At 34.2% G+C, this 17,397-nt stretch overlaps 1 protein-coding gene across 1 annotated transcript in view; it reads right to left on the reverse strand.

Moving 5' to 3' along the window:
* Positions 1-9,978, reverse strand: part of LOC122633201 (gamma-aminobutyric acid type B receptor subunit 2) — a 40,761-nt gene extending 30,783 nt beyond the window's left edge. The window contains exons 1-2 of the mRNA XM_043820845.1: positions 9,474-9,978; positions 3,778-5,090 (exon numbers count right to left, since the gene is read on the reverse strand). Of these exons, the coding sequence (XP_043676780.1) occupies positions 3,778-5,034 (1,257 nt within the window). The 5' untranslated portion in view covers positions 5,035-5,090; positions 9,474-9,978. The remainder of the gene's footprint in view (positions 1-3,777; positions 5,091-9,473) is intronic.
* Positions 9,979-17,397: the final 7,419 nt, after the last annotated feature.

Here is a 17,397-nt window from a genome sequence, read left to right on the forward strand (position 1 = left end):
ACAAGTTTCCCTTTGATACGCGATATTACATCGTATGTCAGCGATTTTTTTAGAGGAAGAAAATATTGCATGAAAAAAAGAGGAAATGAAACGTATATACATTAAATAGAAAGTACAATCTAGCGTGGTCGCTTTTGATCTTCCACGTCTTTAAAAGAAAATACGAGCTTCAACGTTATGTAAATATGCGCAAAACATCGAAACGCAACTACGACGACGAAGTGGAAAAGCGTTTTGTATGTCAAGAAAAACCGTGTCATCGATCACGCGCTTTTTCCCACTTGGTGAGAAAGCTGCTATCGCGAGCTTGAAAAAGACCGAACTTGAAAAAAGTTCGTATGCTGGTACGTAACTCACATTCGATTTTCTTCGAGTTACTTTCGTTATTAATTTGTAGATACTTCATGGGGAATGTAGATAATTTACGTTTTGTCGTTGGGAGAATTGGCAAGGCCAATTACGCGCGATTAATTGTCGAACTAATTTTCGAATTGGTTTGAGTCCTCGACGAAGAAGTGCAAATTAGTTTGGCTTCGTTTTCACGGAGTATGCGCCCACGTGCGAACGCTTTAATTTAATTAAAATATGCAGATGTGTCTGGTGAATACAGGATCCTCATCCGTCGTTAACTTTAAAATCGTCTTGTGGACGAGCGAAACATCTGGATCGGATGATCCTCCGTATTCTTTACTGAAGATCAATACTGATAAAAAGAAAATACATATATATCAATAGAATAGAATAGAATATGTATCTATCATCGTTGTGTTATATCCAGAGGTACGCGTTCATTTTTTTCACCTTTTTACTTTTCTCCAGCTTAATCAGATAATACCGAACGCACTGTGCTTTCCACGATAACTCACTTTTCGAAACAGTAACCACTTCAATCTCTATGCTCGTGGGACGAAATTTTCCTTCAATATTCCATTTTCTCTTCCCCCTTTTTTAAAATCTCCGTTTATCTTACTAACGATGATTTTGTCTCATTTTCAAAATTTTGATCGATGTCTTGCAAAGAATTTTCCTGAATATTCTATTTTTATTCTTGACAACAATATATTCGGTGAATAGATATTGATGTAGAGATATATCAATACCATTATAGATATATAAAGGAATATATAAAAGAATAGAATAAAGGAAGTTGAAGGTGAGAGTAGTGTACGTTTGCCGCGAGACTACCTTTTCTCCGACTATCGAAAGAAGCAACTCAAATTTCAATTTAGTTACATTCGAAAAGCTTTCTCAATCGTATAAGGCGTTGCTTTTATGGACTTTGTTGGCAGAGGATTGGTTAAATTACAGAATGCCCTGTGGCATACTTCGTCCCACTGACGTAAACGGCTCACACATATACAGTTCCTTCGGACAAACGCATATAAAAGCCATGTGGTGCTTCGATTACTCGTTTAATGAGGCTTCGAGAAAGGGTCGACACGGCGCAACTGCGTTGAACTAAGGGAATTATCGTGAAAACATTAAATTTTTATCTTCATTCGTTTATTTCCCTTAATGAAGATGAATATGTTCGTACCTGCAAAATCGGAGTTAGAAAATTTTACGGAGAGTTAAATTCGTTAAACCTTCAAAGAGAGGTCTAATTGAGTTTCTCTAAGCATCCAAATTGATTCTTATTATTAATCTGACGTTAAACGTTGAGTTAGCCGAAGGGATGAGGAATATTCCTTTGATCCCACGCTTACATCGTGATTCTGATGAAAGCGCGTTTGGTACGAGAGTTGTTTCACTTGATATGTCACGTATTTATATCATTTATTTATGACTGCTACTTTCAGTAATGTATCCAATGTAATAAAAAAAAATTCTACAAGTTATAATTCTTTCGTTTTAATTTGTGCTAAATGTTCCTCTCGAAAGCGAAATTTTCGTAATTCTCGTGCGAGCTTATTACTTGCGAAAAGAAACGTTTGCATTCATTAAAAGGAAAAGTGGCAGATTAATTATGTGATAATTACTGTACAGGATGGGTACGTGTCGTTTTCTTAGGTGAGAATGTCTTACACAATCATCGTGGAGAAAACTGTTTGCTTTTTATAATTTTTCATTAAAATGGAACTTTTCAAATCCGTATGAAGTTCTCCACAAATTATGACGATTTTCACTAAATTTTACATAAAATTTATCTAATACGATTTTCCAATTAAATCATTTGATTATTTTCAAAATGACATCCATTTCAATACAAGCACTTTAAAATTATAATATGTTATTACGATGGTCGTATGCATAAAAGCGTATAAACTGAAACGAATGTATTGTTATAATGCAAAACTATTAATATGGCAATAATAATAATGCCTGATAATTATGGTGATGAGAGTATTAAAACAAAATCCACTGGGTAAAATTTTCCAACAGGCCAAGTATTGAAAAAATGAAAGACGAGTGCAATAAGTTGACTCGCAGTTGTCAATAATGCAAAAAAAACGAATCTCGGTCGGGCAGTGAAGGCCATCGGATTGCTTTACAATGTAATAAGAATTACAATTCAAAAGACAATTGTTTGTCAGGTTGGAGGGAAAAGAAAGAAGAAAAAATAGCGAGGAAAATAGAACGAATTTTCCACGGACGTTTGACGAACGTTTTTGGCCGAACAATTCGAGGGTGCAACAAGTTCCGATCGGCTGAAAATAAAATTGACGTTCGTACTTTGTTCTTTGTCAGATTTTGAAAGTTTTCGTACGCGGAATGTCCATCATGTCACGAAATGAAAGTCGACTGTTACCGATTACCTGTCCTATTTTTGTTACCATACCAAAAGTATTTCACACATTGAAACTAGCATAATTACGTAAAAATTATTTCTCTGTTTCATATTATACGAGTAAATTTTTTTAATCTTAACCATAAAGAATGTGAGAATAATTAATGTTTTTTCTGTTTACTTTTATATCATTTCCTTCCCTGATATTCTTCACGTCGATTAGCATTGATACGAACTCAGTCGATTTTTAAATCTATACTCATTTAATCCGCTGTTTGAGAATTATCGATTGTAGTCTTTTCGAGCTTGCGTAGGTAGAAGGTTTCGACGATGAGAGACATGATAAATAATGTGGAATAATTAAAGTGGCTTCGAGCGAACAACTCGTTAATAGGTAATTGTTTTGAGAGTAAACGCGTACGAAACTACGAACCATGTAACTACAATTCCGAGAACTATAATAAAATCAAGATCAGCTGATTGCTTTGTGCGATGTTCAACATCCTTGTACGTTAAGTTATGTGTACAAATTACGAAATTATTAATAAATTTCATAATAATAGAAATATGTACAAGATTTTATTATTTCTTACGTATCTACATATATAACATATATATGTATATATGTACATATTATATGTGTATTGGTATATATATATAAAAGGAATGAAAAGAAAGGGTGTTGCGGTTTTCGTTTCGTTGGAGCGTCTAGGAGAAACTCATAGCAATGTCGAGCGTCCATTGTACACGAGTGAATGGGCGTGCATCGTATTTGAATCGCTCTGTGCGAGACTATTGTGCAGATCTATTTCATGATCGGTCAATGTATTGTTACCGAAGAATATGCAAAGTACCGTTGCGTTGGTAGAAGTAGATAAATTAGAGAATCCAACGTCTATCGGGACGGAAATTATTGCTAGTTCGAACTCATGAATATTCGGATTTTGCCATGAGAAATGTATTGGCTTAAATTTGATGCATTTTGATGAAAGTTTAAATACGATATTTTAAGTAAATTAATAACCAAATAAATTAAAGCGTGATCCTACCTTAGTGTCGTTATGGATGAGATGCAGGTGGAATTTTCGTAGAATATTCATCTCGTTGACACGATCGACGGCCAGTCTAGCAGCCTGCAATTCGCAAAGTCCTTCCGATCTTGGTGCTTGTCCTTGTGTCATCTCGAAGAGTCCCAAGATCGTAACATTTATTTTCTCCAAGACACTGGGATTCGTCACAGAATCCTCTTCCTCTTTTTTCTTCGTTGTCGTCTCTTCGGCATTTACAACATGTTCGATGTTCTCACGAAGAGGATCCGTTTCGATTTCACCTGTTGACGTCGAAACAGGGAATATCGTAGATTCGATCGTCGAAACAGTTTCCACTTTCGAAAATGCATCTGTCGTCGTTGATGAAATTTCAGACGTTTGAGAGATATTCTCCTCTTCTTCTGTCTCTTTTATTGTCGAACTCTCGATCTCCTCCGTTTTTCGTCTTAGAGGTACGTCTCTACTCGGACTCTTCGGTAAATCGGGTGGTTCCATCGGTGTTGTTGATTCCGTCGGCTCTTGAACGTCAACCTTTGGCGGACGAAAATGACGACGATCGAATTTCTCGAGCTGCGGCACAACGAGCGGTGGTTTATGCGTCACTTTAACGGGAAACTTTTGCGAACCTTCAAAACCGACGAATGGTGCATCTTCCTCCAGGACTTTACTCACGTTCTCGGTAACAAATTTTAAAGACGTCCCATTAAGACTCGGATTAGTGTCGTTCTCTTTCCTCGAGTCACATACGGTTGTGTTCTCGCAAAGAATCACGAGAGAATCCGTGTCATTGACCACGAATGGATCCCCCTTTCGAGAAGAGCTTACGAACGTACGACTTTTCTTTCTTCTCTTCCGTCTTCTCGTACTCAGTCCATTCTCTTTTATTAAAAGATCTTTCATGAAAATGTCGTCATTAAGGATAAAGTCAGATCGAGCCAATTCATCGTTCGAATATCCAACTTCCGATCGACGTGGAAATTTGAGGATGGGCTTGTTCTCCTTTTCGATTTGAGCCGTCCACTGTTCTTGTTCTTTATTGGCTTCGTTTCTGGGATATCCTATATCCTCGTTCGTTAGAAGTTGTTCCGGTTCGTTTTCACATAGCCTCGATTTCTCGTAGTCACACGGTAAGACACTACGAAGGAAGGTGAGACCGATAAGAAGGAAGATCAGGAGGTGACGAAGATGAAGGGCCTCGGAGGGAGAAAACGACAGGAGGTGACGAGAGAAATGGTGACTCGTGCGGCTGCACTTCATAATCAGTCGTCGTCGTGTTTTCGACGACTCGGACTGGCCCCTTGGATTTTCATCGTCTAAAAACAGAAAGCCACGATGGACGTTAACTTCTCTGAATGTAAACCTCTCGCTAAGCCATCTACGCAACTACTCCGATCGCTCGACTAACTAACTACAACTTTAGACTGCAACTTTGTTAAATTCATCAAAAATTATTTAATTTTTTGTTTGATTACGCTTTATTCATTTTATACGAAACTCGACCTTATTCGTGTTTGTTCACTTCGCCATTAGTTTTGTATATAATCATTGATAAGTCTAGTTTTATTTTAGCTTCTTTGTTATATTCATAAAAGATATCATTAGAAAGAAAAGATGAATTGAATTATCTTCTTGCATTTTTTTCCTCTTTGCTCTCTAACTTACAAAAATGAATGTAAAAATATTAATAGTGAAAATGCTGATAATTTTTTCTTAACGTAAGCCGAGCGATAATTTATGGCTCATTTTTATTGCCGTCATATTACTCGGATAAATTCGCCTGTAAAGTTTTACCGAAATGACTTTTTTTATTATTTCCTTACTCTTTGTATCACTGTTTGAATATTAATACGAACAATTCAAAGTAACAAAGTATTTAATTAATATTTACAATTATTAAAACAACGAGGATAGAAAAGAACGACTTTTGGTTAGTATTAAAGATGTGAGTTATTTATAGGAAAAAGTTTAAGTTAAAAAGATGTAAACTTTCTTAAGAATAAGATCTCAATTGCTTTTTCATTTTGATGCTAAATTTTATAACGTGGTTATTTAAATTTATTTGAAAAAAGCGATAGTTGCGTCGAGCAATGAATTTAATGCTTGATGTTATATACATCAATTTCGTTGCTTAACAATGCGAAATTTTTAATAATGAGAAAATAAAGTTCGTGTTTCTTCACAAACATGTTACGATAGTAAAGAGTATTTTAAAAAAAGAATATTGAAAATAAAAAATAAAGTTAATATAGATGGATATATTTTGATAGATGAGGAAACAATCTTGTGAAAAAAATTATATTTGTGTGATAACACTGGAAAGTAATATTAGTCGGCCTATTTTACGTAAGCAATATTATATTTGCAGAAAAAGAGAGAGAGAGACAGACAGACAGACAGACAGACAGAAAAGAAGGAAGATAGAACGAGAGGGAAAAGAGGCAAAGAATACTATCGATTTCGAGAAGGGAACTGTTCCAGCATCCTCGATCCACTTCTCAATGACGAACTTCTTGCTATAGAGACTTTTGAAAGAGCTCGTAACATGACACACTAGTTGCGGGATTTGGACAATACCTTTGATCCGCATTCTGTCGATTCGAGAGCTAGACATACAGATCCGTATTCACGCCTTCTACAATGCATAGATATATGCTACACCAAAGGATATTGTCTACTACTGGTCAAGCCGTTTTCAGTCTACCGTACATTAATGCTCGAGTAAACGAGATAGATTATCAATTTGTTGCGTTTAACGGTAAATGCAAATAGTCCTTACTTATCAAATTAGACATAATTAATTTATAATTAGGATCTATTCAATTAGCGCGACTTTATACATCTTCTTATTCCAGAGAAGTAAAATTTTTAATCGATCTGGCCAATTTCGATGTTTGCCATAGTTTTATTTCAATGTCCTTGAAACTAGGAGAGAATGGACTAGAACGTGACACTTTCGATAAGCACTTGGTTGACAGAGAAGTGGAAGGTTCGAAGTCTCATATTAGAACAGACTTTTCTCTCGACCATTTGACCTACCGCACCATATAAACTGTTATCATGTATGCTATGTGTATCCCAAGAGAGTAAGAAGAGGGAAAGTTAAGAAAATGAGAACTTAGAAAGAGAAAGAGAAAAAAAAAGAAGAAATGACAATTCTCTAACAATCTGACTGTCTTCGAATCCATATTCAGACCGTAAGAAAATCCATGAAAAGATTATGAATCTTTTCAAACGACAATTCCGTCATTGCTTTCTTATCGAGGATATGTATTAAAGAGAAGTCTGGACAATTTTAATAAATTCTACTGTTTGACATTCTCACGAAGTTGGCATAAAAATAATATCTACATATAGTTTTATGAATGTATTGAAAAAATATTTTGGACAATTTATAAAGACAAGGCACGAGGGACCAACGTTTACTGGGGATTTAAACGGACGTTTCGTGGCATAATCGGAGCCGATGGTACGTGGCTTATGAATATGTTAATATTCTCTGAATATTTATGCGTATAGGCTTTTCGATTTAAATACGATATACAATATACATGTATTATATCGATGTTGTAATATTCTACGCCGAATGTATATTTACAATCGACGTTTTATATATCATATAAAAAAAAAGTATTCGACAATCTTAGTTTGTTCAGTAGAAAACCCTTAAGCATTAAATGCTTTAAAGCACGAACTGTTTCTGACGGAAAAGAAATATCCAAAAGAAAAAGCATTTTCAAGTATTTAATTATTGGGAAGCTAGCCAAAATCATAAGTAGTTTGTTACGAGGTGTGATTGTATTTGGAGATTAACATCATTCCGTTCCCGACGCTCGCCAATGAAAATATGCTGCATTTTCTTTCTGATGATTGCTCTTATGTGTCTCGAAAGGGAGAAAATATGTGAGAAAGGAGAGAGAATAAAAAAAGAAGTAGAATAGGACGCGAGACAGTTAGAAAAGGAGAATGGTAGAATAGAATAAAAGAGAAAAAAAAAAACGAGAAAGAGAAGGCGCGCAGAATTTTTTATTATCTGGCAAAGAAAAACATCTCACCTAGATGATATAAAATCTTTCTAATTTTTTATACTTTATTAATTAATTAATGCGAGGACTACATTTTCGAATATTACACGTTATTAAACAAACTTTCTTTCTCTTTCTCTCTCTCTCTTTTTTTTTTCAATAGACATTTTTGTTTCATTAAACGGACGTTAATTTAACCGTACAGGTGTCATATACTATCAAATAGTTATGAAATTATGTGGAAGAAGATCGTTTTGTGTTAGCGTATTCATGCGGTTTAAAGCAATTAATTATGCATATGTAGAAACTTGTTCAATGTGAAACGTGTGGAACGGACACGCTACCCTTAATACGTGATTTAATATTTCATAACGTGACAGGCTTTATGCGATCATCGTCAACTTGTATAGATATATCATTTCTCAATCATTATAATATATATAATAAGTAAAATAAACTGCCAATTGAATTCAAAAGTAATGAAGGGTGAATTACTATTTTTTATACGATACGTTCACTTTCGATTTAACTTTTAAAAGTTGCTTTATGTTATATCATGTCATACAAGGATCAGAAACGTAATATGAAAATCCATCCATCCATTTTTTTATTTAGCAATGCGTTGGGATCGACCAATCATCCGTACAGTTCGTGCAAGAAATATAAACGATCTCTATAAAACAAGAAGCCTCTGTAAAATTAATTCGCTATTTTAACAAACGTTATCAATGACATTTTATGGGTCGGAAGATCGTGAGATAAAATAATGAAATATTTCAATTGAGTTTTATTTCATCGCACATGAGCCTGCAGACGTGGATAATAATTTATATATATAATAAGGGAACTATCTTTTGAGTAAAATCCGTTGTAGTATCATAATTTTTATTAAAATAATTAAAACTTTAACTTTAGTAACAAATAAACGAACGAGATTTCGAAATTGTTCTCGCTCAAGAGTCCTGTGGATTTTTTCTCTAAGAATTTTTATCTTAAGAAAAAGTCTCATGGGATTGTCCGACGAGTTTATATCCCACAATTAAATCCCTGAGAGTATTATGCAAAAGATGTTTGTGATAATGCAATTATCAACATTTCATAGCAGTTGCGATGACATCGAAAGCTTTCACCAATTTTCATTTTGTTTATGTGTGATAATAATTAATGTACAAAACATAAATTGTTTCTCTGAAAATTTTTTACATACTTTACGCGAGAATACTGAACTAATTTTTATGGTGAAATGTTAAATTATTATATGCTGGGAGAAAGCAGCTCGACAATGTCTTTTTTATTCAAGAAGCCTCCCTGAAAATTCTTTTGTAGAACTCGTTGAAAACTCGATCGTAAAGTTTTCCAACCGTGAAGTTCTCTCCTCGACGTATTTCAAATTGTTTTTAGATTTGTCAGAGACCTTTGGGAAAACGCATCGCTAGTACAACATGCCTTTTTTTATCTGTGTGTTTATTTTTTTAAATTAATTGCATTATCACTTTGAGAATTTCGCGAGTATGAAATTAATTTCTTTAAAAATTGCGAAAGAATGTCTTTTAATTTAGTTTTATAACCGCTTTAATTCCACGGTGTTAATACGTTAATCGTGATATAATGCAAGTTTCTTTTTATATTATAATTTTCTACAAATTGAGTATATGTATATACAAATGGACGTACCATATCCTCCTTATATATATATATTATATTTCCGCTTCATTTTCAGCAATTCTTTTGTTGTAACAATTTCAATCAATTATTTCACTATTTTGAATATCGAGGACGTGTCCAAAATTTCAATTATCTATGTATTTACGCACGAAATTACGCTTTAGAATTATTTTCAAGCTCGTCATGTCCAGTCGCACGAATGTCACACACAATTTCACATACGGTTCTCATCTGATCGCGTTCCTTTTGTTAGAAATAAAACAACGACGAGCTTTGTAGTCACTTAAATCGCTTAAAAAATATTTATATAAGCCAACGATTTTTAAACATCGCGTTTTCAAAAACTCAAACTCAAACGTACGAAAAACTTATGGTATCTTCCTTGGATTTTTAGTTAAATTTTTTAATAATTTCTTTTATCGAGCTTGATTATTCGAAACATTGCTGAAAAAAGCGACGTTCATTATACGATAGCAACCGCATCGCGTGCTGGCGGACCGCATACTGTCGTTCGGTCAAACTCGATGAGCTCTCTCTGCCACCAGAGAGAGTTTTCAGGATAGAACCTTCTTAGCAATGCGCAGACGCCTCCCTCTTCTCCTCGATGTTCCTAGGCTTCTCGTTATTTTTAAATAATAACAGAAAGAGCATCAGAAAAATATTTCTTTTATTCCGATTACTTCCTCCTCAGTTTCAAACATCTCTTTTATTTTTCAAATCTTATAATTCAGCTGAGTTGACTAGAGAGCTCATAAATTTTGAAACTTTCATTAACAATCAAAACGATGTTAGAACTTATTCGCGTAATCATTTAAAATAATCACTGTGTTTGATAGGATTTTAAATAGGATATTTTGGTGTCTCGATCAAGAAGAAATACCCACTTTTAAGTAATACCCACTTTTAATTAGCTCATTTATTGTTTCAAGTCATAGCAAACTTTATCGCTGCTTAAAAAAAAATAAAAAGATTGGAGAAAGTTATTTCATTAGGCTTGCAACGCTGTATCATTTAATGAGTCAAACTGACTTAACTAGCAGAGTTTAATCTTTTCAGTTTGAAATCTATTTGTTGTTAACTTTTTATCAGGTTTCCCTTCTGATACGATAATAATCTACAAGTTTCTTCGTCGGGTATTTCACCGGCCAGCTGACGTTCGACATTCATTTCTTCCAACACGATGAATATCGATTTTCGTGAAAAAAGTAGGATCGAGTTATCAAAAAAAAAAAAAAATGTCATTTCAATCGTTCTTCTAATTACTCAGATGTTTGTTAAATAATCAATTCATCTTTTAAGTTCACCATCTTATGCTCGAAACGTGCATGATATCAGTATTGATTATCCAACTAGTTTTCTTCTGAATTCTGATGTATAATAATTAAACAATAGTAGATTCGCTAAAACATTACGCTGCTCATTACACGTATAAAATATAAAATAATTTAATGTAATATTTTAATTGCAATAAATTTTGAACTCGCAGCCGGTGTCTTCATTTACAGAAACGAACTTTCTACAAACTTTGATGGTAATAATTTTTATTGCTTTTTGACATAATAAATATCGAAAATCACACTTTTCGTACGGCTAAACTTCAACAATTTATAATTTTCGTAATTTTATAATTATTAAAAAAATTTTTAATGTACGTGGAATACGATAAATTAATATTTAAACAATAGTTTAAATTTCGTTTAAACATTACAAAGATCATAACGCGGAAAAGACTTAAAATAATTTTAATTCAAAACGATGGTCCCTCACGATGTATTTCCTGTAAGTAATGGCAGAGAGTTAAAGCAAATATATTTTTTATCACATATTTTTTGAATGATTTATATAATTTTTTATTATAACAATATCGATTTTTTCGTTTGTATTTTTATATTTCAGAACCTCATTGCAATCGCGCGCGTAGCAATGAAGTAATCAAGTGTTTGTACTGTTAAAATAAAAATATCGCGAAGTAGAAGCAGTGTTTGTTCGTTCACGTTTCACGGTTTAAACAATAAATGTTTTTATATTGACTGCGTGCAATGCAGTCCTTAGAGTCAATGATTGTTCGTGTAATTTTTTGCTTTTTTAACAATCGCACAGACTGTATTTATAAAAAATAGTAGAGTTTCGCGATGTAAATTCATTGAGCGTCTGCTAAGAAATAACTACTGCGAATTGAAGTCAGTGCATCAATGAAGATCTCAACCAGCTTCGAATCATCCATCCTTAATTCGACCTACCTTATTTTCAAGCAACTATGAATCATCCACCCTCGATTTTGACCTAAATCGCGGATGAGTGTTTTGGAGCCATCGCAGAACTTAAGTAGTAAATGAATTTTTAAGTCCCCCCGATTACTCAATCATGTCGAGGACGAAAGGTTCGAATCGGCACGAGTGATCAGTTGTAATTAATAAGTAAAAAAGTATTTTGAGTGACTACGAGTAAATTTCTTTGGAAATGGCTCAAGAAGGCAACTATTAGGCTATTGAGTTATTTTCGAAGGTTTAAAAGAATCCTTCGAGAATGTTTCTTAGTCATATTTTGATTTTACCATGTTGTCACTCAAAATGCTCTTATATAATAATAATGTAATTTTCAGAAATTGAGACAACGTAACACTTCGTCTCCAATCCCACATTGTCACGCGTAAGAGAATAGAATTATTACATATTTTATGCATTTCTATTATTAAAGTCGAATAATAAATTTTTCACGTTTTTTTTTTCTTAAGTAGAATTAAAATCAAATATAAAAATTTAACGAAAAATCAAAATTTTATTATAATAAAATCAATTAATAAATAAGATTATTGTACTAATATTTAAACAACAGAACATTCCTAGCAACATTACAACAATCGTAAAATACAATCGTTATAAGATAAATTCAATTTATACGAACATAAATTGCGAACTCTGAGGGTATAATTAATAAGTAATATTAGTTTATTAATACTAAACGCTAACTTCTACAGTTTACATTCGGATCTGAATTCTTGTTAAGCTCATGTCACCTCGGGAATTAAAGTACAGTTTTTAAAATCGAGTTTCGCTGAGCTGGTAGCTCTCAAAATTTTGTAATCTCCACATGGTAAAATTTGGATCGGTATTATTCGTGGTATAGAGGAATCAAATAGGACTCCAGTACTACTGAGCGAATGACTACATATTTCAAAACTTTTCCAAAATTTGTCCATCTCTGTTGAATTCACATACGCTAGTTGTGAAAGATAGTGAATAGCCTTAAGCGAACATGCTAATCCACGTCGAGCGGCTTACAAAAAGAAAGAAAAGGTTCACGAAGGAAAGTTTTTCTCGAATAGTCGATAGATAAAAAAAAAAAAATATGGATATAAAAGTTTTCTCAAAATTTTTCCGACGATTCTAAATGATACATAAGCCGAAATTCTCGTTTATCATACTTTCTGAATCCTGCATCGTGTCTATAGTTACAATGACTAGATAACGCTGTTGTTCGATAAAAATCACCATCGTATCGTGGATGCGGTTTCGAGATTAACGTCAATAAAAATGCCTCGCATATTTACGATAAAAATACCTCGCATATTTACGATAAAAAAATTCCTTTTGAGAGTTTCGACGGCAATCATGTCTAATTAAACTGACGAACTAAATGCCTTTCTTTGATTTCTTCTCTCTTTATCATGTAGATTTCTATTCTTTACATTCGTAAAAAATCATTCCTTGTTTGTAGTCTTTGGGCACAGAAATTTTGTTTCGTACTTACAAAGTCAAAGCAGAGCTTAATCGATAAGTTCACAGAGATATTTCGGCTTTAGACGAAGAACTTGCTAATTGGAGAAGTTAATGGAAGCATAAGAAAATATCTCGTAAAGGGAATAGCTAATTCGTTCGTTCATTTCGATGTTTCCTTCTTTCATACTTTTTTCTCATTCACATTTATACTAATCGTAAAGATACGTATTTCACGAATTTCTTATTTCTAAGAACAGAAATTATGATTCTTGGTGGAAGATAAAATATCGATTATTAAACGAATTGTTCGGTGAGCGTCAGCAACAGACTGAACGTTAAATTTCCAATAACAATATTAGAAAAGTTCAACAACACTTAGGAAAGAAGCTTATTGCACGTTGCATATAATATCGAGTTTTGGTGGAAGGAAAGTCTAATTTTCGAAGGACTCTCGTCAGTAACGTCGAGGGATATAATTTCGTTAAGCACAACGAACGTATCAATCGATCGTCGTTCTTGCATGAAATCGAATTTTCGATGGAATCCTTTCGTAGAAGGATCTCTCGTCCTCCAGCAATTTGACTGAGAAAAGCAAAAAGAAGAGAAAAATACATTCGATTAGAGTTCCAAAAGCTCGCTCACTTAAATTTGTTGCTACGAAAAAGAAAATGCAAAAACAAGATCACTGCCGAATCGATTGAGTTTATTTCGCATTGCATTTTCTATTCCTCGCCGTTTTAATAGAATTTTCGATCGAGTCATAAATCAATTTTCGCTTTTACGATTTTCCGACGAAACGGAAAAAAAGAGAAAAATAGAAAGAGACAGACAGAGAGAGAGAGAGAGAGAGAGAGAGAGAGAGAGAGAGAGAGAGAGAGAGAGAGAGAGAGAGAGAGGATGACAAGAGAGTAAGAAGTATAAATCGAATAAAGAAAACGTCCAAGACCGATCTATATCTTTACGTTGGTCGTTCGACTATATATTCGGTCGACGTTATTCGGCGCTGATCGAGTTAACATCCTCGTTTCGCGGCTAACGTAAACCGATTACCTGGACCATCCATAGACCACCGACGGGACAACGGCGACAACGAGAAAGAGAATGAGAGAAGAGGGGATCGAAGAGTGGGACGGCACGAGGGTGGTCTTTGTGCGGTGACAGCGATGAACTCTAGGAGTTGAGCTTACCGAACATGCCTGTTGTTGTACGACCGTTCTTGACAAGGTAACGGGTTTCGCGGTCCATAACTTTAAGGAACTTGTTAATTATTCGTAGTCTATCACTTGAACGGCTTTATGTATTTACCATCAGTTCAGATAAAGATGGCATGAAGTCGATCAAAATAAAATTATTTGTATTTCGAAACGATTATAAGAAAATAGTTGTATTTTTACTTTCCTTCGGAGTTTAATCGTCATATTTTATGCTTAAACGATACAATTGAAATGGAAAAGTGACAAGTTAATAGTTTCGAAGGCGTACAGGTAGTTTACAATAGGTTAACCAAGTTCGTAGTTCTAAGTTAGATTAATTGTTAGATTAATTTAAATTCAACGGTACGTGCTTTGAATTTAGCACTGCCAAATTCCCAGTTGCACATTATAGTTCGAAGACTCGAAACGCTTCGTGGGGAATCCATCGACGTAATAGCTCCCATTAAAATCACGAGAAATAGGATCAATGAGTTAAATTTCTTCATCCGCTTTTAGAACTTGAAACTTTATTGATTCCTTATCGTCTTTCGTGTTAAGTGTAATAAGACGATGCAATACTTCGATGCACGACTCTGTCGAATCGTATCGCGTATTTTGAGATTGTGTCAGACTCGAAATCTTCAATAATAAGTAAGAAAAGTTGATTAGGATTTAGATATCTATGTATATACAGTGTATTTACGACTGTAGATTTAAGTGCAAATAGGTTTTCTTTGGCTAATCAGAAATTAAAAATTTTGCTGATTTAAAATGTCTCCTTCAAAAAGTTCGTAAGGATCAGAGCTTTGACTTACGACGTTTGTAGATTAATTCTTTAATTCATAGATACACATATGTTCGTAGTTCATTCTTAGGAGTACTGCCGAGGATAGAGAAAATAAAGAAAAAAAAGGGAAGGAAAGGTTAACGGATTAATCTAGCAGTGAGTGGGAAGGTCGTGTGATAGTTAACTCTCGCAATATAAATCATTACGATTTATGCCTGGTCTAGATCCTAACGATTTATGTTCGCAAGGGTCTTACTTGATCCTTAGCCAAAGAGAAAAACGTACTTCGCACTGTAATCTTCGTGGGTTTGTTTTACCTAAAGGTAAAATATATTTTCCAACTTTCCGGCTTTCTTCACGATTTTAACTTATACAGCTATTTTACACTTAGAATTTCAATGTCTTTAATCGGTTCGACGATAGTTTCAGAAGTATTTCGAGTCTTGAAAAGAAAACAACGATGGAAAGACCATCGATTATGCAAAACCTTGAAGAAGACCCACGACTATAAAGTTATTTTGTAGTTTACTAACAATTTCCATTTCGCAAATCTTCACGAAGGTGGCTAGTGGAGGCTGTTAAAATATTATTTCTTGTACCAAATGTCATTAGGTCGGAAATGGAGGACGAAAACGGAATGTCCGGATCTCGATTAGCTCTCTTCCGCCCCTTCTCAATCTTGTAATCTTTTTCTCTTTCTTTATCTTTTTCTTTCCTTTTCTTACATTCGCGCGTTCGCCCAGTGAAAATTTGATTTCCCAGTCCGAGGGCAATTCCATCCTACAAACTTATTTGCGGTATTGGGTCGGACGTTGCGAAATAGATCACAAGAAGTATTTCGAAGGGCTCAGGTGTTTCTTTCGTGAAACGTCCAGCGATTTGTTCCGAATTTAATAAGGATACTCCTGAGAAACTTGTAACGCGTCTTGTAACTGAAAGCTAAAAGAGAGAAAGAGAGAAAGAGAGAGATAAAATAAAGAAAATAATCGTATATACAACAAGTCGATAAATCAAATTAATTAAAACTCTTATGCTTGCATTTCTTTTTAGATATGAATAAACCTGACATAACTATTTTAATTCCGAAAATTACGATACAATGTAAAACGTTGTGATATACTTGATTTTGTTCAACAAATATATATCATGCTAATCATTCATGAACAATGTTTGAACTTTGTGTTTCTTTTTCTTTTTTAATATTTCGTATATTTAATTTCGATAGTTTGTCGACGATCGATCGTCGCTTGATCTCCGATGAAAATACGATTTTGTGTAGAGACGATGTAGCGCCATATTAAAGTCGCGTCAGACAATTTTCCGTTGCTTGGAAAAGCAGAGACTATTGCGAGAGAACCAATATCCTGAACACTCTTTCACTCACGAGCTTGTATCCACACACATATTCACACTTACACACAGACATCCTTTTTCCGGTATCCAAGCGTTGTTCATTCTCTTCCAATAACTACCAGCGAAATTTACGCAAGAGATTTTTCTATCTCCAATGTAAAAAATACTCGTTTATTTAAAACTAAATATTAAAAGTCGCACGATAACGAATACAGAGAAACTAATGTTATGAGTAATTGGAACAGTTTCGGTGGTTAATGTGCGACTAACACGTACGTACGTACAAAGGGAATTCGTGAGATGCAAGTTATCCGCGAAACCACAGTTCGTTCTAAACAAGCAGTTATCTACGTACAAAGCTAGCCGAACGTGTTGGTTCGTACGCGGCAAAATTTGAAAGCAACAAAATGCAATCATTCGTGGAATGTATTAATTTATGTTAGAAAAGGATTTTTCTTGGTACAGGCCATCCAAACTCATCTCGATTTCTCGTTTCCACTTTTCTCTTAGGGCCATTAATCTGAATTTGCATAGATAACCAATGTCCCGTAAGAGAAAATGTAAAAAATGGGAGGATAAAATGCACCCGTTGTAGCCGAGATACGATCGTCGAGTGAAAGCTTCTTCTTTTCCCTTCTCTTTCTCTCGTCTCACGAGAGAGCAGCTTATCTGACGAACTTTGAGATTCTTTCGTGTGCTCTTCTTCACCGGACGATAAGTTTACCAAACAATAGTTTATTTAACCATTTGTTTGCACTATTTCTAAGTTCGATTCGAAGCCAATCTGTAGTTGTTGATTGTATTAAACTTAAAGGCAAATTTGGAATATTTCGAAATTGTTCTGGGAATGAAGGAAATTTGCATAAATAGTTTCCTGTCTT

Source organism: Vespula pensylvanica, chromosome 11 (genome assembly GCF_014466175.1).
Source record: "Vespula pensylvanica isolate Volc-1 chromosome 11, ASM1446617v1, whole genome shotgun sequence".
Taxonomy (NCBI): Eukaryota; Metazoa; Arthropoda; class Insecta; order Hymenoptera; family Vespidae; genus Vespula; species Vespula pensylvanica.